At 41.3% G+C, this 25,222-nt stretch overlaps 1 protein-coding gene across 1 annotated transcript in view; it reads right to left on the reverse strand.

The window, feature by feature from the left end:
- Positions 1 to 234: 234 nt before the first annotated feature.
- Positions 235 to 25,222, reverse strand: part of EDN3 (endothelin 3) — a 30,339-nt gene continuing 5,351 nt past the window's right edge. Inside the window, exons 3-5 of the mRNA XM_067554621.1 lie at positions 3,459 to 3,635; positions 2,917 to 3,022; positions 235 to 2,039 (exon numbers count right to left, since the gene is read on the reverse strand). Coding sequence (XP_067410722.1) covers positions 2,950 to 3,022; positions 3,459 to 3,635 — 250 coding nt within the window. The 3' untranslated portion in view covers positions 235 to 2,039; positions 2,917 to 2,949. The remainder of the gene's footprint in view (positions 2,040 to 2,916; positions 3,023 to 3,458; positions 3,636 to 25,222) is intronic.

Genomic DNA, 25,222 nt, shown 5'->3' on the forward strand with positions numbered 1-25,222 from the left:
GCAGCACTGAGTCATGAGGGTGCTAGCCACTTTGGGTCTCTTTACTGCTTGATCCTGAAGTCAATGAAACTACTGGGTGAGACAAGAATGTAGAGTTCATAACTAGCCTGGATCAATTGCTTCTGCATTTGTCCAGCAACTCCAATGAGACCAGATACGGGTTACACCAAGATATCTGTTCAGCCATGGAAGAGACAGATTAAATTATAACTGTTTTATGCATGGTTATATGAAAGAGCTCTTTTTATTGTGATTTTTATTTTACTTAATTCGCAGACTATTAGGAGAGCTACCATTCTCCTTTAAAGATGGCAAATTTTCATAATCCTTATTGTGCATATGTATTCCAAAAAAGGGTATTAATGGTTATAAATGAACATTACCTTCATAGCAAAAAGGTTGGTTATTTAAAATAGATAGAGATATATACGTGCGCACACATATTCCCTTTCTTATTTTTTTTAAAAACACACCAAAAAGCAGTAGGTGAAGTGTTTTAACAATAAATAATCTAGTTGTCTATAAACATACAAAATCATGCCAGCAAGTAAAAAAAAAATTGATACAATTGTGATAATTGAAAGATATATTCAATTTATAATTCTAATAATTTATTTATGAAATACAGCCATATATATATATATATATATATATATATATATATATATATATATATATAAAAATTTTTTGGCAGAGACCTTACCCCTTCTTGTTTCAATGTCTATTGCCACTGTTTAACCAGTATAAACATTTGTACTATGAACTTAAAATTCAGTTATAGTCAATTTACAGTTTTTGTTTTGGTCTCCAACTATCTTCTGATAAAATATGAATGTCATTCACTCATAGTTTCACCTAGGTATACCTGGGAAGATTTGTATGAAGATCTAACAAAGAAATCAGTAATGCCACAAGTGAGGAATTTCCTCTGTTACTTTTTAAATCATATCAAAGAACAACATTTGGAAGAGTTATTCATCTTCTTGCTTGTTCTTTTGTTTCCCGCCCAAAAAACAGTCCAGTCCATTTTTGCTGATGAAATCACTTACGATGATAAATTTTCAGGGACCAATGTCCTTGTTGCCATTTTCTTGACATATCCACAATCCTTCAATTGAATCAAGGGCTAAAAACATGGCTTAAACCATCAGCAAATAGGAATGTATGTACTGTGTATGGCACAGCACACATGGGATTAGGAGAGAGAGATGGTTTAGTACAGTAAATTATTTTGAATGTATGACGTTTCGATAATGCTTTTGTATCTCTCAGTCTTAGTTTCATCCTCGGCAGATTCTTGATGGTCGATAATTGGAGTTCCATTCATCAACTACAATGCATCCCTAGATATTCATTGTAGATCTGTTTTTGGATTGAACTTTCCAGCACAGGAATAATTTGTGCCTTAATTAAGTAACCTATTGAATATTTACTGTATACTGTTAACTTGCTATATTTTATAATGATATAAATATTAACCATTCATATTTATTCTGCATAGATACTGTCATTTAAACATCTGCCAACAAAGTTACAATATGATGATTCAGGCTTGCATATATTAGCAAGACACACATTTTGTTTCCATTTATTCATAACGCAAATTCTTATACAGACAGTTCTCTAATTTACCAGATTCTCCTATCATAATTGTCTGCATAAAGCTGGAGCTGTGTACTTCACACAGGCAGCAAGCACAAAGTGGAACAGTATGTTTCTGTTGTATTATTTTTAAAACCAAGTATTTCTTGAATCTTTTTGTGTTGCTAAAGTTTGAATACTCCTCCCCCACCCCCCTTACAGGATATATGTAAAGGGTCATCCTGTACTGCATGGTTTATGAAACCCACAGGAGAGACGTATAAAAGGATGAAATGTTCTTCACGCAGGTTCACGTGCTCTCAAACTGGCATCAATGCAATAAAGGCATTGCATACTGCTGGGTTATCTATTGGCAGCCAGCCTGAAGCATTCTGATATGTCCATCTCATTGGAGATTTGTAACTTAGGTTCTTGCTTCTGGACTTCAGCAAACAAACCTTTAAAAAAAAATTTTGAATGAAAACTGCTGGATTATACTGCACTATACGAACCTGATTTTGAGATCAGCCTTGCCATGACCTCAGCAAAACTGTGGGTACAAAATTGTACCCATGATTATTTACGGGTGCAATGAATGTCACTTGGAAGTCTAATTAGTATCTGATTTTGAAACAAAATCATAGGGATGAATTCAAATCAGGAGCTTCCACTCTAAACACCTTCCTGAAAAACTGCAGCATTCAGATATGAAGTTTCAGATTTGGCATGTCTAAAGGCTGCTGCATTCCACCCCAGAACTGAAAGCATTTTGATGTCAAGTGAGGTTAATATTAAGAGTGGATTGGGCAGTGGAGGTGGAGAGGGTTAACTGAAATCAGAATCGAGGTCAAATTTCCTCTCCACAACTAACAATAAACCAGATTTACTGTTCCTTCTAACTGTTTTCTCCACCCAACTTGTTCCACGTTCTGTGTCTTGGCAACTTACATTTTACTGGAACAATGCATGACCAGATGTGTCCAAAGTTATTCCAAGGTAAATTCAACAAATTCAAAAATAGTAAACTGCCACTCAGAACACCAAACATGTGACCAGAGCCAACAAACCTGTTGTCTTAAGGCCTGAGAACCAAAATCCTTAGGAGTCCTGGCTGATTCATCAGCATTAACTGTGGCCATTCCTGTGAGAGTGCCTTAAATATTTCTGCAACATAATAGTTCCAAAACAAATCTCTTGGCCAAATTCTGCTCTCATTTAGGCTCATGCTACTTCCCTGATTTGAACTAAGGGCAAGATTTAGATCTTTGTATGTACATGAATCTAAATGAATGTTTCCATCCAACATAAAGTAGAACATGTGCGTATATACTGTACCTCTCTGTTCAGAAACTGCCTGGCCCCTTTGTGCTACTCAATGAGGGCATTTTCATTTTCTCTGCGTTGCTTTTTCTCAGCTGTCTTTTTCAGAGATTCCTGATTACTGTGGAAAAGATAATGAGTTTAGGATTATTTTAGTATCACCACTACAGTTTTGTCAGTCACCAAAACAGAGCTAGTTTTTAAGGTATCTGATGACATACTTATCTTGGGAAAGAATAAAACAGGCATATGGCCTACATTTTTTTCCTCCTTTGTCTGAAAAGAATGTGGGATTAAACATGCACTGAATTATCCTATTTATTCTCTTACCTGGTCAGGAGGTCTGCTATTTGATGGATGCCACGTCATTTAAGAAAAATATCCAGAAAGCGGCATCGAACAGCTATCCATTTAGAATCAACAAACTTCTTGATCAGTTTCATTTGCTGTGTGCAGCTTAATCAATTCATTTGAATGAAATAGCTAATTGTACATATGTTCAGAGATGTTACAAATTCACCTTACTATTTTTAAAACAGGAAAGCAAAGACCCTCACCATCTGCCGTCCTGGGTTCTTGTGCAAAACAACATGCATTGTTTGTCATGTGTGTCCAAACACGAGCACCGTGATAAAGACCAATCTAAAGACTCTGAACTCCTGAAAAGCTGTGCTGTAGACCTTTTGCCTCTGAAACTGCCTCGGTAGTTAGACAGCCCATATGGTACAGTCCTCCTGTAATGAGAAACAGAGACACTCTCCAGTTTTAGGTGCTACTTTAAATACAGTTCAGTATCGGTTTCCATTCATTTATTTGTTTCCATTTAATAAAATGGGCCTATTGATCTAGGCTCATGAACAATTAACTTGTGCCACAAAATTCAAATGAAGCCAGTATTCACACAAAGTCCTTCCCAAACAGATTGGGGATCAACAGTTGTCGAGGCGAACACAGCTCAAATGCTCCGGTATTGACCGTGATATGGTTCCACTACTGCTCATCTACTAGAGACTACATTCACTGCATCATGTCAGGAAAAAGTCATCCTTACGCCCGAGCTGTCTGCCTACTTCATTCTTAATGATGGATGTGCACTAGCATTGCTGATTGTCACCTTGATGGGAAGAGGTTTTTCTGAGGGGTGCCCATTCTGCTAATATCCAAATGCATGTGGCTTATTGACCACTGGTGTTATAAATCAAATTATCATGTGAGTTACCAGAGAGCCTCTATTACCACCAGGTGGCTACCACATGGTACTTCTGAAAGCCGGTGAGACGGCTCTAATTTATGCAAGGATCAAGCAAATCTATCCAAAATTCCACAAAGTTGAAATGAGGGGAGAAAAAACTGTCCCTATTTCAAAAGGAAATAGGATGAGGGAAGAACAAAAAGAATATAATTTTGACAGAGGGCTGCAGAACAAAGCTTGACTGCCTGCGAGGAATTAACTATGTAAGACAGAGAAATAATGCATAGTTGGACTGCTCAGACTAATTCATCATCATCAAAAACCATTAGGCTGGGAAAAGGACATCTGCACAAATTTTCCATCAGTCCACGCTCAAGGGGGGGGGGCCTGGTCAGTGCAGAACAATATCTTCCTGCTGTCTGCAAGAACACAAAGCTCTGAAGATTTTGATTGCTATCCACTAGGATGATGCAAGTTATTTATTCAGAATTACCCACTTTTAAAACATGTGTTTCTGTGCTGTCTTCACAGTTTTTGCTGCTGGAGCTGCAGCGGACTTACCAGGCAATGAGTAAAAACCTCCCTTGCCCCATGAAATTGCATCCAAGGAGGGGGAATGGCTTGGAAAGAAAGAGACACCCCCTTTCTCTCCAGCAGGAATTCATAAGGGCTGTGCTGTGACTGGCTTCCTTCCTGCCTGCCCTTACATTTTTCTAACCTCCTCTAAAGGTTCTAGGAACAGTAGAGCAGAAGTTGATGCTTAAACTAGTAGCGTTAAGCTCCTATTGGAATCTCCACAGAGAATCAGGTTTTCAAAGGGACAGTGCTGAACAGAGCAGCAGTACTTACCTCCACTCCCACCTCAGTGAACTCTTGTCCTGGAAACCCATTGGGCATAAACACTGGGGGGGGATACCTCCAGTTCATGGGGAAGGGAAAGTATCAGAGCCCTTAAAGTCTACTCTGCCCCTTCCACAGGCACTGGCTAGTTCTGTTGCAGATGTGCACAACTTTCATCCTATCCCGGCCTTAAAACTGGGACTGACCTGGCATGTGGAAGTTAAGTCTTAAAGTTTCATCTTATTTAGGCTAAATTGTGAACACCTAACTCACAAGACCATAAAATCTTCAAAATAAGGGATGAGCCCATCTGTACAGAGGGCATGGTACATTTATAGTGCTAGATGTCCATATTCATGATGATAACGCACAAAGCATGGAATGGACTTTGGTGTAATTTGAAATTGAAAATTTTCTTTTATGGCACATACGTTTTGAGAGGAAAATATTTTTAAAAGTGTTCTTGCAGATAGTATTCCATCACATGCTGAACAGATATAGACAAAATTCCAATAGAAATGTACAGTAAAGATTTCATCACATTGACCAAAGCGGTTGCCATGAAAAGGTCAACATTTTCCAGAAGTTAGCACAGTTATTTCCTATTCTATGTAAAGGGAAAACTGGTGGCTTAGATACCACTGTGTGCTAACCTGAAAAATCCTAACTTTTTAATGGTACCCACTGTACACTGAAGTACGGGATTTATAAGCCTGATGCTGAAGAACATGAGTCACATCTTGGAAAAAGTATTCATAGCTTTGAGAATGCATTCAAGAGTACTTCATCCTTAAGGACCAATAAATGCCCCATAAACAGGGCCAAAGTCAGTGACGGTTTGAGAACGTGTAATTGCTGTAAATGCTAAAATGCACATAAGTGAAAGTTTGTATGTAAGCCTCAGAGGGGTAACTGTGTTAGTCTGTATACAGCAAAAACAATGAGAATCCTGTAGCACCTTAAAGACTACCAAATTCCTGCGGGAATAAGCTTTCGTGGGCTGCAACCCACTTCGTCAGATGCGTGAAATGGAAATCACAGATAGGAGGTATATATATAAATACATCCAAGGGTAAGAAACAACAATGGGGAGGGTAGGTGTAAACAAAGTCCGTTCAGTTAGAGTAGATGAGGCCTATTCTCAACCGTTGATTAGAAGGTGAGAATGTGTGAACAGTGACAATTACTCCTTGTAATGAGAGAACCATTCCAAGTCCCTATGCAGACCCAGTCTGATTGTGTTACATAAACTTCAAGGGGATCACATTCCACAGTGACAAGAGATAAAGTCAATGGGAGTTGTGCACTCATTTGGTATCTGGTCCAAAACTTTTAGTTGCATCTACTTAGATGGATTAGATCTACCAATTATAACAAACCTGCATCTTAATCGCCTTTCATGTAGACTAGTCCTACAGCAAAAACAATGAGAGTTCTGTGGCATTTTAAAGACTAAATATTAAATTTGTGAGTCTTTAAAGTGCCACAGAACTCTCATTGTTTTTAATCGCTTTTCAGCCATAAACAGTCAGGGATTTTAAAATAATCTGAGTTTACTACAAGGGAGAGGAAAGACAACTTGAAAAAATAGGTTAGCCAAGAAAAAAAGAAAACACAACAAGCTCAGAGTCAAATTCTGTCCTTCTGTTACACCAATATAAATCTGGCATTATCACACTGCAGTCAATGGAGGTAATCCATATTCACACTCATGCAACTAAGAGCACAATTTGGCTGTGAATACTTGAAGAAAACTTTAGCTTGTACATATGTATCACTCCACTAAGTGAAGGTGTTAGAGTTTCAACTTAGCACATGCTTCTGTCTCACTCTTTTAGAAGTGAGAAGAATGGCATGGCTGAGGGCTTGTCTAGATGAGGAACTTCTTCAAAATAAACTAGTGTGTGAATGTTGGGTGCACTCCACTTCCAAAGTAGATTAAACTAAAGTGTACAAAGGCACTATTAGTGCAATATAAGAGTGTCCACAAGGGGAGCAATTGTGGAATAGCTACTGCAGACTATTATCCTGTGCAGACAAGCCCTGAGAGATCCAGATGAGTAGCTAGCAGAAGCATTTGCCTAGCGGCATGCTTAATCTGAGACAGTTACAGAGTAATCAGTTACAGGTGTTTGTGCAGCAGGCTTTTGTAGTGATATAATCCTTAGGTTCAAAAGAAGGGAAGTGGAAATACACTTAAGACACAGTTAGGTAATTAAGTCAGTCAACACTTTTTTAACATGTATATTGAAGCTGTGCCTAGCGGCCAACCTGATCAAAGATCCATTGTGTTATGTTCTGTATAGGTCTATAGAAGACGACAGTATTTCTCTGTTCATATTTTATTGTCTTCTTTCAATCAAAGCATCTGATCATTTAGTACAAGCAGGGCAGCTTGTTTCGTAGCAGTGAAGATGAGGTACGAGTTATGCAGTGAACTCGTACCAGTTATGCCCAGTTTCAAACACGAGCTAGGACTGTACTGAATTTTATCAAAGCGAAGACGTTGTACAGCACTAGTGATACATACTGTGCTTCGCTGAGAGAGAATGAGTCTTCTAGTAACTGCAGTGTACTCTGCAAACGGAGACCTGCTGCGCAAGCTAGGTTTCTCCTATCTGTAATTGATGAAATGGGAAAAGGGTTGTAATTTCAAAGGATTTGATGCTCAGATTTTCAAAGCCTGGCTAGTAAATATTGCTTACATATTTAGGGATGGTTTCTCTTCTAAGCACACAGCCTGAGTAACTGGACTGGTGTGTGGGAGCTGGAATCCTCCCACTAGTCTGTGGAGTGGTAAGAGAGTCATTCTGTGACAGCTACTACTATAACCTGTACACTCACTACATTCACCACCTCTAAGGAGAGAAATGGCAGGTGGATCTGAGTAGCCATCACTCACTGCCCGATGCCGAAGCACAAAAGCAGCCCCAGTAGCACTGCATGAGGGATGCAGAGGTTTCTGGCATCATATCCCTCTTCGCATACATTTCATTGCATTCAATGCCTTAGAATGGAAAGGCAGAATTTTCCACTTACTGAATTATGGCGCCAATCCAACAAAGCATTAAAGCACATACATAACTTAAAGCACATGCACAGACTGCAGTGGGACTACTTATGTGCTTAAGTACTTTGCTGGATCAGGGTCTATATGTACCACTTTGAGTATGCAAATCTTTTACACCTCTTCCAGGTGGAAACAAGCAAGCTGATGTGCTCCTACGCCGCCAGTCCTGGGGTTCTGCAAATCAAAAACTGCACCTGCAATTCAGGTCCTTAGATGCCTAAATGACCTAGACGGTTTCTGCACTTGTGTGTCCACAAATCGCAAGCATAACAAGATAAGGTCATCATGTAAAAGTCAGTTGCTAAAAACACTTCCTTCTCTTCCTGTGTTTGAAAACATCATATACGCTTAGGAACAATGAAACAGCAGTTTTGAACTGATGACAGCAATGGGAATTTTGCCCAAGCAAAGACTGCTGGATCATGCCCATTAACAGAACATGGCATACAGCAGTTGCAGGACTAGGTAGTGAATGAATGATCTGGCTACTTTCATAGCTCCTGGCTAGTTACATTATAGTGAATGGTCTGTGTCCAGACAGCCAGAATCCAACAAGTTTACTTTTCCTTTTTACAACATAACTATGCCTGTCATGCTATAGTTAATTCAGAAGCAGCTAACCTTTTCCACTTTCCCAGCCACTTAAATACAATAGAACCCTGAGAGCAATTCTGAGTTTCAGCCAAAAATAAAGGGAGAGGGAGGGAAGGAACCATTCAGCATTCCTTTAAGATACCATTAAATCAATATTAGGCAATATTTTCTGGCAAAAGTCCAGGCCAGCCATGGGGGTCTACAAAAGCTTTGAGTGTAATCTTGAAACCTATCAGATCCTTGCAGTGTCAAGGAGAAAACAGAACGGGAAGGAAGCAAGAATAATTCTCAAACACCTTTCTGTGAAACAAAGGGCCTTATAGATGTAGGATGCTGGGGGAGAATCTGGCAAATAGATCCTGGTGGATTTTTTTGATTCCCTATAAAAACTACAGAATCCAATTTGCTCTTGTATTAAAACCGACCCAAACATTTGTAACTAATTCAGGAAACAGGCGAAGCATTGCAGTGACACTCTTTTGACCAACCCCAGTCACTTCAGCCTAGCTGTAACAAAGCAGAGTTTGGCCAAAGAGCTATTGGCCCTGGATGCTTGGCAAAGCGTTGTCAGCAACAACATAAACAGGGAAAGAGACAAGCAGTTCACGGCGGGGCAAATCACCCTTCAATACCCATAGGCTTGGAAGGCCTTGAATGAAGCCTGTGTTTTGGAGCTGTATTCCAGTGTGGCTTCACATGCCCTGAGGTGGAGGGAGGTACTGAGGACCAGTGGATCTGTGACAGAACAGGTATACGGTCTTACCATGACCCTCCCACCTGACTCACAGAGAGACAAAGCACAGCAACTGCAGAGGATTCAGAGCAGCTCCACTATCCTATCATCAGCCTGCCTCCTTAGCCCAGTTTCCCAGACCAGGCCCATTTATTTGGGCTGGGCACAATGACTGGGATTTGCCCTATATTGTTCATAATTGACACACACACCATTCCTCCAGAATGTCACTAAGTAGATATTGTCTTCCCTTGGAAGCAATAAGATTTATACATCTTTGTTTTTGGATCCCTGTGAGTCCAAACCACAGTTAATTCAATAAGCCAGGTTCCAGTTACACCAAGGTAAATCCAAAGTAACTCCATTGACCTCTGTGTGCCTGAGATCAGAATTCAGCACAATTGACATATTAATGCTGTCCAGGGAATGAGAGGATTGACACAGAGCTCAGTTTACTAAGAGCATTGGTTGGATTTGCCCTGTATCTGAAAATGCCCTAGAGCGCGAGAGGTGCATATTTTCCTATAGACATAAACACTCTAACCTTTCTTTTCCTGCTTTACTTGTTCCTTGGTGCAAGTGAAGCACTTTTGGTGTGATTTATGCCTCAGGCTAGTTGAATGGTCACATCCATCACAATGGACAACACATTTCTCTGCTGATCCTTTGATGGAAATAATTAAACCTGCAGTTTCTTTAAACATCTAAGAGGAAAGGTTCTCATGGCTGAAATCTTACTCTCTCAGAGGATGCACTGGGGATCCCATTTCTGATAATTGCATTAGCACAGTAAAATAAAATGTAAATATTGAGGCTGCTGCACTACAAAATGTGCTATGGTCACTTACTCTGACAAGGGTTGCTTAGCTTTCGTGATGTACAATGTTTGAGTAGACTAACAAATGTAATATAGTCTATGTTGTAAAATTACCAAAGTCCTAATACTCAGAGCTCCTTCTATGACACTGTATGAGGATAAGGCAAGACAATTTAATCATAGGCAGCACAGAATGTCAAAAAGGAATCAGAATTTTTTTTCGCAGACAAGACAACAAAAATAAAAAGTCGGTATAAATGCCCCAGAAACCTGAGACAGATTACTTTGTTTAACATAGTTTAAGGGTGTCTCACACCCATATCCTGGGCCTTGAGATCTGGGAATTTAATTCCTTCTAGGCCTGTTAGCTGGAGCTGCTGCCTCTTTAGCAGCTGCTTATCACTGGAGTTTCCTGTTTGAATTTACCCTTTTAAAAGGACCTTTCCTAGCATGCTCTTCTCTAGCCCTTTAAGTCTGGGCAGCCCTAAAATGGCTACTTCAAGTGGCTAACTGCTGCTCTTTCCTCTATTCCAGGTAAGAAGGATTTTAATTTCTGTGTTGTGTTCTCCTTCTCTCATTCCTGAGATAGCTTAGCATCCTCGTATGCTGTGTCTGCTATTATGTTTTGCTGATAAATGGGGAAGAAGTGCTAGGATTCGTGCCACATTTAACAAGATTGTGTGTAAATGCTACATATCATAGTCTTTAGAAAATAGGAAAGACACATCCAAGTTACCCTCCCCTCCCCCCCGTGGTACAGGAAGTTAGATCCCCAGACAGAGGATGTGTCAACTAATATACTAGGCCACCTTTTCTAAAAATGACTAGTGATTTTTGGCTGCCTCTGTTTTTGAGAGCCCAATTCATACTAGAGCTGGGCAGGAAAAGGTCCCATAAATATTTGAAAGTTTGACATTTTTTCCAGTCTCGCATTGGAACAAAAAGTTGAAATCTCAGAAATATTTGCAAACCAAACAAATTGAAAATTTTTCATTATGGGTTAATCAAATGTTTCAATAACTTCTAAATATTTAGTTTCAATTTTGACTTTTTAAAATTCTTTTCAGTCTTGTTATCCTAAATTTCAAAATGAAAAGTCATTTTTAACCAAATAAATGGAATTTTGTGTTTTGAAAGTGCCCATTTTTTGGACAATTTCAAAAATTTCTTTTTTTTTTTTTTTTTTTTTTTTTTTAAGCTGGGAAATTCATCAAACCCAACCCTGTTTTGAACAGTTTTCATTCCAACAAACTGGCATTTTTTGACAAAAATGATTCATTGAAAAATTTCTGACCAGCTCTACTTTAGAGGCCTGATTTTTCAGAAAGTGCTGAGTACACCATCAGAAAATCATGTGCCTTTATCCCAAAATCCAGGCAAGAAGAAAAGGTTGGGGACCCTTAGTGCTGGTTTTGGTTTTGGGGATGTTTACAGTTATCATTTAATTTTGAGACCAGTATGAAACAGTCTATTGCTGGGTGGTGAGGTCAGAGGTGATTGTTCTGTGTACAGCATGAACTACAATTCCTTTAGCATAATGAAAGCCTTTTGGTTGAAATGTTGTAAACTTTGTTTTCAGGAGAGGCATGGAGGAATCGCTCCCTTCCCAGCTGGAAAGCAAATCCCTGACTACCAGTGATATGTTTTGCAATCTGACAGAAATGTTCCATTCATTTTTAGTGTTGCAGACTTAGGAATCTTAATTGATAAGGGTAATGGGAGTGGCAGTGAGGTCTGAATGTGAGACTGTCAGACAGGAAACCTCAATTTCTAATCTTAGATTTGATTCCCTCAGTAGCCTTTATTAAGTCATGTTATTCTGAATATCGCCCTTAACTATGAGTTGCAAGCAGAGCATTGACTTCATAAGGAGTGTGAGGTCAGGCTCAATAGTTATTTTTCCTTTAGTGTCTGTTTATAATGAAAATATAGACCTGTACCTTTATATATACATACATACCTGGATACCTGTACCTTACTGGCATGGACTCTCAAGAATAGCCAATTTAACAACAGAATTGAGACTAAAATAATCCTGTTTCAGCTAGCCCATAAATTTATTTGCTTTTTTAATAAAAGGAAGTTACTCGGAATGCAAATTTAATAACAATTTCTCCACCAGCAACCCCTTCCCAGTAGCATTCAAAGAATGTTCTCAAACAAAGAGCTTCCCCTACTCCCACCCCCAAAGACATCAGGAGAAAGGGCAGGATCCCATAACCCAGTGGTTCTCAACTCACAGCCTGTGAGCTACTTGCAGTCCCATCAGTACACAGCTCATGTGATCTCCTCAGGGGCATACATGTAGTATATATATTGTATGGATGTGGTCCACATAACACATGGAGAGCTGCATATGTGGCCCACAATGGTAAACCCAATACAGGAACGAACCATTTTATCAAGATGTTTAAAAAAATATCATTGCCGCAAAAATGCATTCAAGCAAAACTACAACATAAAGCAGGTCCACCAGCACAGGTATATTACCTAAATCAGATATCATGAGAACAGTCATTGGGGCTTTCCCAAGTAATGTGAAAGTATGTTTCATTTAGGCTAGCATCTAAAAAGGTATCAGACTCGGGAATTATATGCTATATCCTTAGAAGGCAACCAACAAACCATCAAATAAGAGTACCTAGATATTGAAAACCACACTGATTTACCACTGCATCAAGAAAATATTTACCCACACTGGGCTTTCATTTGCACCCATGAAACCTAATTGACTCCAATGAGATCCCATGAGTAGTCTAGTATTGTATAACAGCACATAAAGTAACTAAGACTAGTGGTTGCCCATTGCGTTAAACAAAAGTACAAACACTTACTAAGAAAGTCCCTGTTTTGAAGAGCGTACGATCCAAATAGACAAGACTGAGAGATTGCAAAACAAGACTGCAACATACAAGTGTAACGTGAGAATGGGAACATAAGAATCAGAACTAGCATCCAAAAGGGCAAACACTCCAGGGGAAAATAAATACTTCCTCCCATCCGCACCCTCGCCCCCCTCATTTTTCAGTCTCTGGGAATCTGGCAGTGGGCCAGTTGACTGACTTCGAGGGAAAAGGTGTTCACTGTGACTGAGGGTAGAACTATCCATGACCAATATGCCACAGATATCAACTAACTTGTGTGTCAAGGGAATAGAATTCCTCCAACAAAAACATGCTATGGGAATGCATGGTAATTGCACCACAGCAGTGTTTAGAATGTTATACAGGAATAAATCACAGATGTATTTTTTCCTAAAGGCCACAACCTTCAATTTCAAAAAAATACACAAACACACACACACATGCACAGGCTATTACCTAGTGAAATGACATACAAAAGGTTAGTAACCATTTTTTCTCTACTTGTGAAGCTTTGGGTAACTGTTGTTCTTCAAGATGTATTGCTCATATCCATTCCATGTTAGGTGCGTGCGTGCTCACGTGCACGGCTACCAGAGATTTTTGCCTTAGGGGTGTCCGTAGGGCCTACTCTGGCACCCTCTGGAGCCCCGCGCTCATGTGCCGGTATATGAGGGTCTGCCAGCCATGCGCCCCCTCAGTTCCTTCTTGCCATCAACTCTGACGGCAGGGATGGAGGGCAGGTCACGGAAAGGACCCGAGCAACACATCTCTAAGAACAACAGTTACAAAGATTAGTGATCGCTTTTTCTTCTTCGAGTGCCTACTGATGTCGATTCCATGTTAGGTGACTCACAAGCAGTATCTCTGGAGGTGGGCCCGGAGTCCATGGATCTGCTGTTTGCAACACTGCTCTGCTGAAGCGGGCGTCATCTCGGGCCTGCTGGGTGATGGCATAATGGGACGCGAAGGTATGGACCAAGGACCAGGTAGCGGCACTGCAGATGTCTTGGTTCGGCACCTGCGCCAAGAAGGCTGCCAATGAAGCTTGAGCCCTGGTAGAGTGGGCTGTAACGATCAATCGCTGGTGGAGATACCTTTTTTCTGTTCGTAGCAGAACGTGATGCAAGAGGCTATGCACGAGGTAATCTTCTGGGAGGAGACCAGCAGGCCTTTCATTCTTTCCGCCACTGCAATAAAGAGGTGTGCTGACCTGCGGAAGAGTTTAGTCCTTTCGATGTAGAAGTCCAAGGCTCGTCTAACATCCAGAGTGTGCAACCTATGTTCCTCACTAGATCTGTGTGGTTTTGGGAAGAACACCGGGAGGAATATGTCCTGGCTGTTGTGAAACTGTGACATCACCTTCAACAAGAAGGCCGAGTGGGGTTGCAGCTGGACCTTGTCTTTATAAAACACTATATGTGGCGGTTCCAAAGTGCTCTCAGTCAGCACTCACTGATCTCTGAGACCCTTCTTGCTGAGGTCACCGCCATCAAGAGAGCAGCAGCAGCAGAGAACAGGTAGCCAAAGGTTCAAAGGGGGGACCCATGAGTCTTTACAGAACTAGGCTCAGGTCCCAAGGAGGTATAGGATCCCTGACTTGAGAGTAAAGCCCTTTTAGGAACCTGATTGTCAAGTCATGGGAAAAGACTGATCTATCTTGGATCAGAGGGTGGAAGGCCGAAATGGCCACCAGGTGAACCTTTAATAGTTTGGGTGCAGTCCTGAAGGGAAGGTACTGTATTGATTGCTGCACCTCCTGGAAAACCCAGAGGACTACAGCCAGGAACATCTGGACATGGACACTGCAGCGGCCATCGACTTTGCTGCTGAACCCGCCCCATCCAACACCACTTGCAGGGAAGCTGTGGCTACAGCTTTGCCCTCCTCTAAGATAAAGGTGAACTCCTGTCCAGACTTCTGTGGCAACAAATCCTTGAATGTTGCCAAGGAGTTCCAGATGATATAATATCTATCTCCCCAGCAAAGCTTGCTGATTGGAGATTCTGAACTGAAGACTGGTTGCGGAATAAATCTTTCTTCCGAACAGATCCAGCTTCTTTGAGCCCTTATTTTTGGGGGTCAAGCATGCCTGGCCCTGCCTATCTTGCTCGTTCCTGGCTGCCACCACCAGGGAGCCCGGGGGTGGAGGTGAGAAGAGGTATTCAAATCCCTTGGCCAGGATGTAATGTTTCTTTTTGGTTCTCTTTGATGTTGGGGGCAGCGAGGATGGGTTCTGCCATAGGGCCTTGACCATCTAAAGCACCTCCTGGTGCACTGGTAACGCAACCCAGGCTGTGCTGGTTGCTGCTGCACCGGCCAGTCTATGGGCTCTGAGAATTCCTCAGTCTCTAGGCCCAAACGAAAGGCAACCCTTTTAAGAAGTTCCTGGTGGGCCCAAAAGTCATCCAGTGGGATTGGGGGTAAGGCGAGAGCCAAGAACCGCTTTGTCCGGGGACGATGAGGATGATGGTAGCACTGGTGGAGGGAGTAGCATTTCCTCCTCTTATGAGGTGCCCCTGTCACTGGGTCTTCTGGTCCAGTGCCAGGGTCGGAAGCCGAATCTTGACCCTGTTCCAGGGCAGTCAGTGCCACAGACCGCTTCTCAGATGATTGGTATGAGTAAAGTCCTGGTACCATGGAGATCCCCCATGGATTCCAGCATGGCCACTGGACTGGCCATTGTCCCTGGGGTCAGCCTGCCACTGTGGGACCTGCACCAAAAACTTGTGCACCTGAAGGACAGTGTTCTCAGACTTGAGGGCTGGATTCCCCTTCCAAGTCCAAGGAGGATGGATCTTCCCTTGGGGACCAAGGCAGAGTAGACACCGTTTCCACCTGGCTACAGTATGGTACCAGGGAACACTACCGCAGGGAGGAAGATCGGCTTTGGGCTTCCTGGGAGCTGTGTTGCTCTGGTGAGGAGTGCGGATAGTGTGGCGAAAGGCCTGGCATCGGGAAATGGGGCGCTGGGGATCAGTGTCAGGAGATCTGTCCGTTGCCACATCATCGGCAACCAATGTCGAGAGAATGAAGACTGATACTGGGGCGACCGAGATCGGCGATGCCCCTCCAGAGATATGCAGCTTGGTGCCGGGGACCAGGAACGCGCTGTTGGAGACCAGTGCCACAAAGGAGACCTTTGCTGAGCGGGAGACCAGGGCCGCGGTGTTCTGGACCAGCGCCAGGATTCAGGGGAGTAGCACCTGTCGAATCTCCAATGTGGTGGGCCCATCGTGGGTTTTCCCCTGGAGACAGGAGCCTTCACTGACTCCAGTGCTGAGAAGGTCCTGTGGAGGGGGGCACTGGTAGGGCCATATGGCCCCAAGCCTCCTGAAATGCTTCTAGTGTTGATGGCACCATTAGCTGGAGGGGTCCCCTTCCGTTCTCAGGTATCGGAGGTGGTTCCCGCAACAGGCTTGAAACCCTAGGTGGAGATTCTGGCTCCTGCCACTACGATGCAGGCAACTGGCCCAACAAAAAGACCCTGAGATTACAGTCTAGCTAGATCAAGGGGAGAGGGGAGTCTGAAAACAGAAGGTGAGGATCAGAAAGGCTTCAGGCAAGCAGAGGGTTTTAAGGAGCAGAGGGAGTAAGCCCAGCCACACAGGATATGGGAGGCTGCTCCAAGCTTAAGGGGAGATATGGAAAATTGCATGCACAGAGACTAGGAGAAAGAGACAAGGGACAGTTAGGAGAAACTGGAGGAACTCAGGGAGGGAGAGGAGTTCTGGGGTGAAATCAAGGCAGAGTTATTTGGGTGAGGACGAAGGAGTTTGAATTTGAAAGTGACATAGGCAGATGTTCACTACAGGCTTCCTGATGTTCACTTCCTGGACACTGCAATAAAAATAAAGGATGGTCACATTAGTACCACCCTATACTGAAAACCAACTGACCGCAATACGTATCTTTATGCCTCCAGCTTTCACCCTGGACACATTACATGATCCATTGTCTACAGCCAAGTCTTAAGATACAACCGGATTTGCTCCGATCCCTCAGACAGAGACAAACACCTACAGGATCTCCATAAAACATTCTTAAAACGACAATACCCACCTGGAGAAGTGAAGAAACAAATTGACAGAGCCAGACAGGTACCCAGAAGTCACCTACTACAGGACAAACCCAACAAAGAAAACAACAGAACACCACTGGTCATCACCTACTGTCCCCAGTTAAAATCTCTCCAACACATCATTAAAGATCATCTGCTGGGATAGCTTGTAGATCAGTCTCTGGCTCAGGCAGTGGGCAACACACCCATCCTGGCTTACAGACATCCCCCCAACCTGAAGCAAATACTCACCAGCAACCATACAACCTACAAGAAGTCCAATACAGGAACCTATCCCTGCAACAAACCCCGTTGTCAGCTCTGCCCACACATAGACTCTAGTGACAGCATCACTGGTCCTAACCACATCAATCACACCATAAGGAGCTCATTCACCTGCACATCCACTAATGTTATATATGCCATCATGTGCCAGCAATGCCCCTCTGCCATGTACATTGGCCAAACTGGACTGTCACTATGCAAAAGAATAAATGGACACAAATCAGACATAAAAAATAACAACATCCATAAACCAGTCGGAGAACACTTCAATCTCCCAGGACACTCTGTCTCTGACCTGAAAGTTGCTATACTTCTCCAAAAAAACTTCAAAAACAGACTTCAAAGAGAAACTGCTGAGTTAGAAATGATCTGCAAACTTGACACATTCAAACTGGGTTTAAACAGGGATTTGGAATGGCTCTCTCATTACAAGAGGTAAATTGCTTTGCTCAGCCATTCTCACCTCCTACTCAATGGTTGTTGTTCAGCCTCAAGTACCCGGCTTTCATCCACCTACCCCATTGTTGTCTATGCCTTTGGATATGTATATGTGGCCAATATTTGCTGTATTATTTCTACCAACTGCATCTGAGGAAGTGGGCTGAAGCCCACGAAAGCTTATGCCTGCTGAAATTAAATTTGTTAGTCTTTAAAGTGCTCCAGAACTCTCGTTGTTGTTACTACAGGCTAAGATGACATCAACTCAATTAACGCAGGCTGGGATGCTGATATTGAATCTGGTTCATTCCACCCATCCTCAGCATACACATTTTAAAACTTAGCACAGGCATGGGAAAGACAAAACTGTTTATATCTTAGCCTAAAGGGACCATATTTGAGAAGTCAAAGGATTGTGCAATTAAACTCCATTGCTGAAACACTTTCAAGCAGTTGGTTGGCAGGGGAGGTATGTATTTCACTGGTTTTTCTAACACCTAATCCTGAAAATTAGCATGCATAGCCCTTAGTGGTAAATGAATGGCAGTATATGTGTCAATAAGAATTGAAAGGCATCTTTCACTGGGCCATACTTGGCAATTACAATTAATAAATGAGAAAACCATTCACTCTGTTATGTTGTTGTTTTCTAATTTGTATAACCATAGTGGCTAAGAGTCTTAGTCATGAACCAAGTCTCCACTGTACTATACAAACACAGAACAAAAAGATTGTCCCTGCACTAAGGGGCTTACAGTCTGAGTACAAGACAAGAGGCAACAGATAAATATAGACAGACAAGGGAGTGTAAGGAAACAACAAGACAATATTGGTGAGCCTGATAGGCAGTGGTCTCTACATACTAGCAGTCAAACCATTCAGTTACTTTGTCCAGCTTTACAAGGAAAATCATTGAACGTGATGTCTACAATTTAGAGGGACCCATAAAGCTTCACATGCTTTGCGGTATCACTCTGAGATTTTTTTTTCCTAAACAGAGTTTGCTAAAGAAGAGGCTCTCATGCTTTGACTGAAGATGCTAAAAGTTTAAACTGGATAAAGCCTGAATCCAGAGACTGAAAACCACTTTAGAAATCTTAGTTTCACAGGCAGAGATTACAAAAGCCCTAAATATAAACATATCTCAGATCCGCTTGTTTTCCTATAACTATTATAACATCAGTGAATAAGAAGGATCAGCCAAATGTTATGTCTCCCACCCCCCCCTTCCATGACACTGAAAAGCCCAGGTCAAAATCAAGGCATGAGAAATTAATTTCTGTCTCTCAGGGTCTCATAACCGCTTTATTGCAAAGTTGCAAACAGATGCCGCTCAAACAGCTTCCAACAATGGGAAGGATAAAAAAGAACTTGGAGTAAATAATGATTTTAAATAATGGATTTGAACAAGCACAGATCTTTGTTTAAATCAACAAACAAAAACAACCCTACTTGGTTTAAATATGCAGGGGGGAAATACTTGTCCCTCCAAAGAGAGAGAATCCTTACAACTAATAGCACAATTTGTTGAAGTATACTTTAAAGGCAAGATTTATAAAAATTAGTAACCACTGAAAATGCCCACACACCAGTAAAATCAGGTGCAATTTTACATACCACTACAATAATTGCACATGCAAATTAGACACACCTTGTTCATGCACAATTGCTCACCAGACCTGGTTAAAAACCGGGCCCTAAAAATCTACCCAGTATGTGCACTATAAAAGATAATAATGATAGAAGCGAATTATTATATCCAACAAATCTATCCTCATTTGAAACATACCTGTTTTGAACAGGAACATTTGTTCAGAATCCATGCATTCAAAATATTACAATTTTTATGGTTAGGGATTTACAAAAAGAACTGTTAAACTTATAATTTAGCTTGATTGTTCTCAACAATTTCTAACTGAAAATAATTTAAAAAAAAAAAAAAAAAAGTCTCCAATCAGTCAAAAGGAACTAGTGAATTCCAATAAGGATTATCTGCTTTTTGTTTTGCCTGCAGTTTTACCAATGGGTATGGCCACACAGAGTCCATGATCTCTTCATTATTTACTTTTAATAGTTTGTGTGGTTTATTCCCCTTTAATCTTTCTGCTTCTGTCATACAGACTACATTAGGACATGCACATGTGGATGGACAACATGATCCTTACTGAGCGTACCCAGGCAAAACTCTCATAGACTTAAATGTTGTTTGCAGTGGTGTTGTAACCATGTTGGTCCCAAGGTACTAGAGAGACAAGGTGGGTGAGGTAATACCTTTTATTGGACCAACTTCTGTTGGTGAGAGAGACCAGATTTTCAGCTACTTGGGGCTCTTCTTCAGATACCACCTCCCGCACCTTGTCTCGCTAAGACTTAAATAAACATGTGGGTAATGTCAGCAAGATACAGCTCAAACTTGATATAGGTAAATGCAGTAGAGTAATAAATCTCCCATACTCTAATAGCCATTCTTTTGCCAAAAAACCCCCAGTAAAAATAAGGAAGAGACATTACAAGAATAATAAACAATAAGGCCAAACTCCTGTTTACTCTAGTTCACCTTTACACCATTCTAGCAGTTTAAAGGGGCTGTAGCAGACATGAGAATCGGACCCATTATTTTGTTTTCAAAAGCTTTTTTCAAAATTAAAACATTAATTTCCTATGGGCAGGGACACCAGTTCTTAGCTGTCTTTAAAGTGCCAGATACAGCCACAGTACTATATTGGAAAAACATCTTTTTTTTTTTCTTTATTTTAACCAAGCCAGTGATGAATTCATCCTTTCTGCTCATCTGTTTCTATTACAGAATGCTGAAACTTTCCTCTACTCCCAGGAAAGGACACAATGACATTCCACCAATCACAAAAGAGGACAAGCCTAAATTCCCAAATATCCCTTCTGCCCCAGACAAATGCTATTATCTGTTTGAAATTAGATTGTTCTACTTCATGATGCAAGATGACAGGCAGTGGTGACTAAGTGATTCAGGAGCCTAAGTCCCATGTTCAAAAGCGACAAGCAGGTAAGGGCCTAAGATTTAATAAAAGTCAAGGGAAATGAGACTCCTAAGTCACTTTTGAAAACATTACCTAACAGCATGTCAAGCATCTGACAGCTCACTGTAAAACACTAGGATATTCTGTGTGAACAATGTTATATGGAAATATATCGGATTGGAAGCTGAGATGAATTCTTAACAGCTGTGTGAAATCTATACCCTTTAATTTAAGACAAAATTAGGTGGGCCTGATTCCTCACTTCTTCCATGTGAAGAGTTCCTACTAAATGGATAGGAGTCTTGAATACAAAAGGGTTGTAATGTTGGGTGATTGGATCCTGAGCTGTGCTTTGCCATTGGTTATGGTGGATTAATGGAAGGATGGGGAATGCTGAGATGTTCTGTATCGGTTTACCATTTTAGATAGGCTGATTCAGTTGTGAGTTTTAGCACTGGTGCCTGGTGTCAAATCCAACAAGAATTGATTTGCATGGACTGTCACATCACACAAGACTACGGAAGCAAATTGTACCTGTGTATGGAATACTGAACTTCAGTAATATGATGACATTGATAACTATAGTAATACTACTAAATTAACTTGCACTGTTATATAAACCAAATGCACTTGTCAGTTAATAAATATGTGGAAAGGGGCCCAGGGCACTTAGTGTGACTCTGAATCAGTATCCAAACTTCTAATTCAAGTGCTGGGAACACAAGGGTTCAGGTTCCTCATTAATACCAGATATGGTTGGGGGGGGGTGTGTGTGTGTGTGTGTGTGTGTGTGTGTGTCTGTCTGTCTGTCTGTCTGTCTGTCTGAGCATTAGCTCTGTCATAATTGATGTTAACTTGGTATTCTGCCACTCACGGCATACATCACAGGGCTGTTGTTAAAGATAAAAGAATAAGGAACCCAGAAAAATGCTTAATGCTGCTTAAATTAAGTTAAATAACCCATCATTTGCTCTAAAACATGAAAGCAAATTAAAATAATTCAAACGCGTGAACTAAAGATGGCTTGGGGAAGATAAGAGGCACACCCCTCTAGGATCAGCACGCAGCCAGCATTTGCCTGCATAGCCATTTAAACAATGAATGTGTGTATGCACAAGCCAAAAGAACTGGTGATCATTTCAGTCTTTTCTGGCTGTGTATATATGTTTGACTCTGCTGTCATGCTCTCTGGGGCTGAAACTGTGTGTTTAGATTGTTAGGTCTTTGGGTTAGTAACATCAATTCTGATTCAGCAAAAAGAATCTAAGTGTATGTTTAAATTTACTTGGCTTCCCTGGGACTACTCATGAGCTTAAAATTAAACATGCATAAGTGATTTCCTGAACTGAGGTTTCATAGCTGCATTTTGTGTTTTCTACAGTGTCCAAGTAAGTCACAGTCTGCTTAACTAATAATAAAAACAGTTCTCTTTATACACTGTAATGCTAATAGCAGTTTACATTTAAAACAATTCCATATCCATAAGGTTTACAGACTGCAGTATGTCTGGGGTGTAGCTTCAACCACCGCCATCCTCCAGTCACCTCTGGTGTGGAATATAACAAGAGAATGGTATGTGGGAAATGATATAATAGAGAGTCAGTGTGACATCCTATTACAACAGCAGTTTGAGACAAACCGCACAGGAGTCTTCTCTGTCATGACGGTATCCCAAGAGGTCATGTCCTCTTTATGTGGAGCAAAATTTTGGCTAACAGGGAACAGGATGGATAAATAAACTAACAGGGTTTGGACCCATTCCATTTCTGGATTGCTATTTTGAAGCTGACCTAAGTAAGTCGTGAATGAAGGTGATTAAGATCTGATAGCTATTAGAGGCCTACGGAATGTGGAATCAGTTGTTGCTGTCAATCCAGCTCCTAGTATATTAATGTTCACTCCACAACAGGCTGATGACAGTCTCAGCAAACAGACTAAAGACTGAATGTGTATGGAAAGCAAATACCCAATTACCCTTTCTCACCCCTAGAAGTGGGTGCCATCCTGCCAGCTCAGGAAGCATAATTTAACAGAAGAACAAGCTGGAACTGTTAGCCAAGCACAGATCATACTCTTAAATGGCAGTCAATATCTGATTCACTAACATTGTATGAATCAGACCATGTGTCCCTTATTAAGTGACAAGAATGTTTCACCACATGCTTGTGAGATGCTGCTGGCCTGATCCTCTGCGAAACCCTTCGTGAACATTAAAAGGGCAGACCACTAAGCTATGTTTGCACTCTGCCAACCACGGAGGAAATATCGGATAAGTACCGACGTTCAGGACAAGGCAGCAAGCATAGAAATATTAGGCCAAAAATTCTGCCTTTAACTACACCCATGCAACCCTGCCAATCCATAAATTCATATTTTAAAGGCTGAAGGGATCATTAGATCATCTAGCCTGATTTATTGTATAACACAAACCAGAGACTTTCATCCAGTTACAGTACTCCTGTACCGACCCCAGTAACTTGTGTTTACATCATGCTGATCTTCCAGAAGGCATCTAGTCTGGATTTGAACACTTCAAGTGATGAAAAATCTACTACTTCTCCTGGGAGTTTGTTCCAATGATTAATTACCGCATTGGTAAAAATGTTTGTCTTGTTTCTAATGTTAATTTGTCTGATTTTAACTTCCAGCCATCGGTTCTTGTTATGTTTTCTCTGCTACAATAATTATCCTTTTAATACCTAGTATTTTTTCTGCATGATGATACTTTCACACTGCATCAAGTCACCTTTTGTTCTTTTACTAACATAACCGGAGGGGCCCAGGCAAATTTAGCCTATTCAGCACATCCCCAATGAGCTTAAATAACTCTACAGACAATCTATTTATTGGACCACACATTGCCTTTGAATGCACATGTTCAGCTCCCTTCAAAATATAAGGGGCCATTCAAAGTTTTAAAGATCTAACATAGAACAGACTTTGGTATCTTCTCTGTTATTCCATGGGTAAATTTTATAACCGAGCCTGTAAGTCAGTGAGTATTGCTAAAAAGTGGTTCTTTCGGTTGAGAGAGATTCAGTATCTTTAATTACATATCTGAGCAAGATAAAATTAATCACTTGACAGAGAATACAGAATCCTAAAGCAATTCTATCATTACTAAGTAACAGATCTCCTCAGTGTGTAGCATATACTAGCTTTTCATAATGGTTTTGCCATGTAACCTTTGTCCATAAGGACATTAATTGCTGCATCCTGCTGTGACTTTCATTTAGGACTCCCTCCTTTCCCTCTAATTCTCTCACCATTTCCAGCAAATAAGACTACAGAAGTATCAAAATGACACAAGCTTGCTCTGAGGGTTGAACTGACCCCGGTAGTTCATTGACAAGTCCAGACAGTCAGACACACTCTCTTGCTCTCTTACATAACGTGGGGGGTCTGCAGGGTCAGAGCCTAGAAACTCTGCAATTTTCTGCCCTCCGACATTTCCCTACTTGCTGATCTAAGTTGCTTCTCCGCACAGCATGGGAGGGTTTTTTTAAGTGACAGAGTGCCAACCAAGGGCAGTTTTTACCTCTAGCGCTGTTTTTATTGAAACCTCAACCATCTCCCTAGGGACAGAGGAGCAGGAGGAGTCGCCAAGATCAGATCTGTTTTGAATATGTTAAAACAATGTTTAAAAGATCTTCTGTTGCAAGAGATAGGCAAAGAAATGAGCTTGGGGGATGGGGGGGAATTTGGCAGCATGTGTATATAGGGAGGATAAAACCGTAAATAAGGGGTGTTAGAGAGGGATAAGTGATTTGTGCAGCTCCATGGCCTAACCCTGCCACTGTTTGGGACACAGGGTGCTCACCATAAGCTAAAACTGATGCTTATATGCCAATATTTGAAAATGTTCACGTTAACTCTGGCTATGTCTTCACTGATGGCGGCAAATTCACCGTCATCAGATCGACTTATCTGGATCGACTGAGCAGTCAGTGAAGACCCGCTCAGTCAATCCAGAAATCAACATATTAGAACCACCTTCTCAAGTGGCATAGTGCTGCGTCGACAGCATGCAGAAGAGAAGCACAGAAGTCGATGGGAGTTACACAAGTTTCTTGCATAGTTTGCGTAACTCCGGTCGACTGCCACCGAATCGCCGAGGTAAGTGTAGACAAGCCCTCATTATTTGCATAAAACTTTAGCCATTCTGCTAAGGTCAGAAATCAGCCCTCAAACTGAAAGCCACAAGTGCTAGATCCGTACAATGGGCAGTGTTGTTGGACTTCCTGGGCATTTTTTAATACAAGCATTAAGAGCCTGATTTTCCCATTTCACTGTACCAGTTTTGTATTGGTATAACTCTGTGGACTTGAGTGGAAATTCAGCAGTTTTTTACACCAGTGTATCACAACAGAGAGTCAGTCCCTGAGTGTTTAATATCTGGACAATTATGCAGTAGAAGTGCTTATGTTGTTGTCAC

Source organism: Emydura macquarii, unplaced genomic scaffold (genome assembly GCF_026122565.2).
Source record: "Emydura macquarii macquarii isolate MOO-44397 ecotype Brisbane River unplaced genomic scaffold, CSIRO-AGI_Emac_v2 contig_1483, whole genome shotgun sequence".
NCBI lineage: Eukaryota > Metazoa > Chordata > Testudines > Chelidae > Emydura > Emydura macquarii.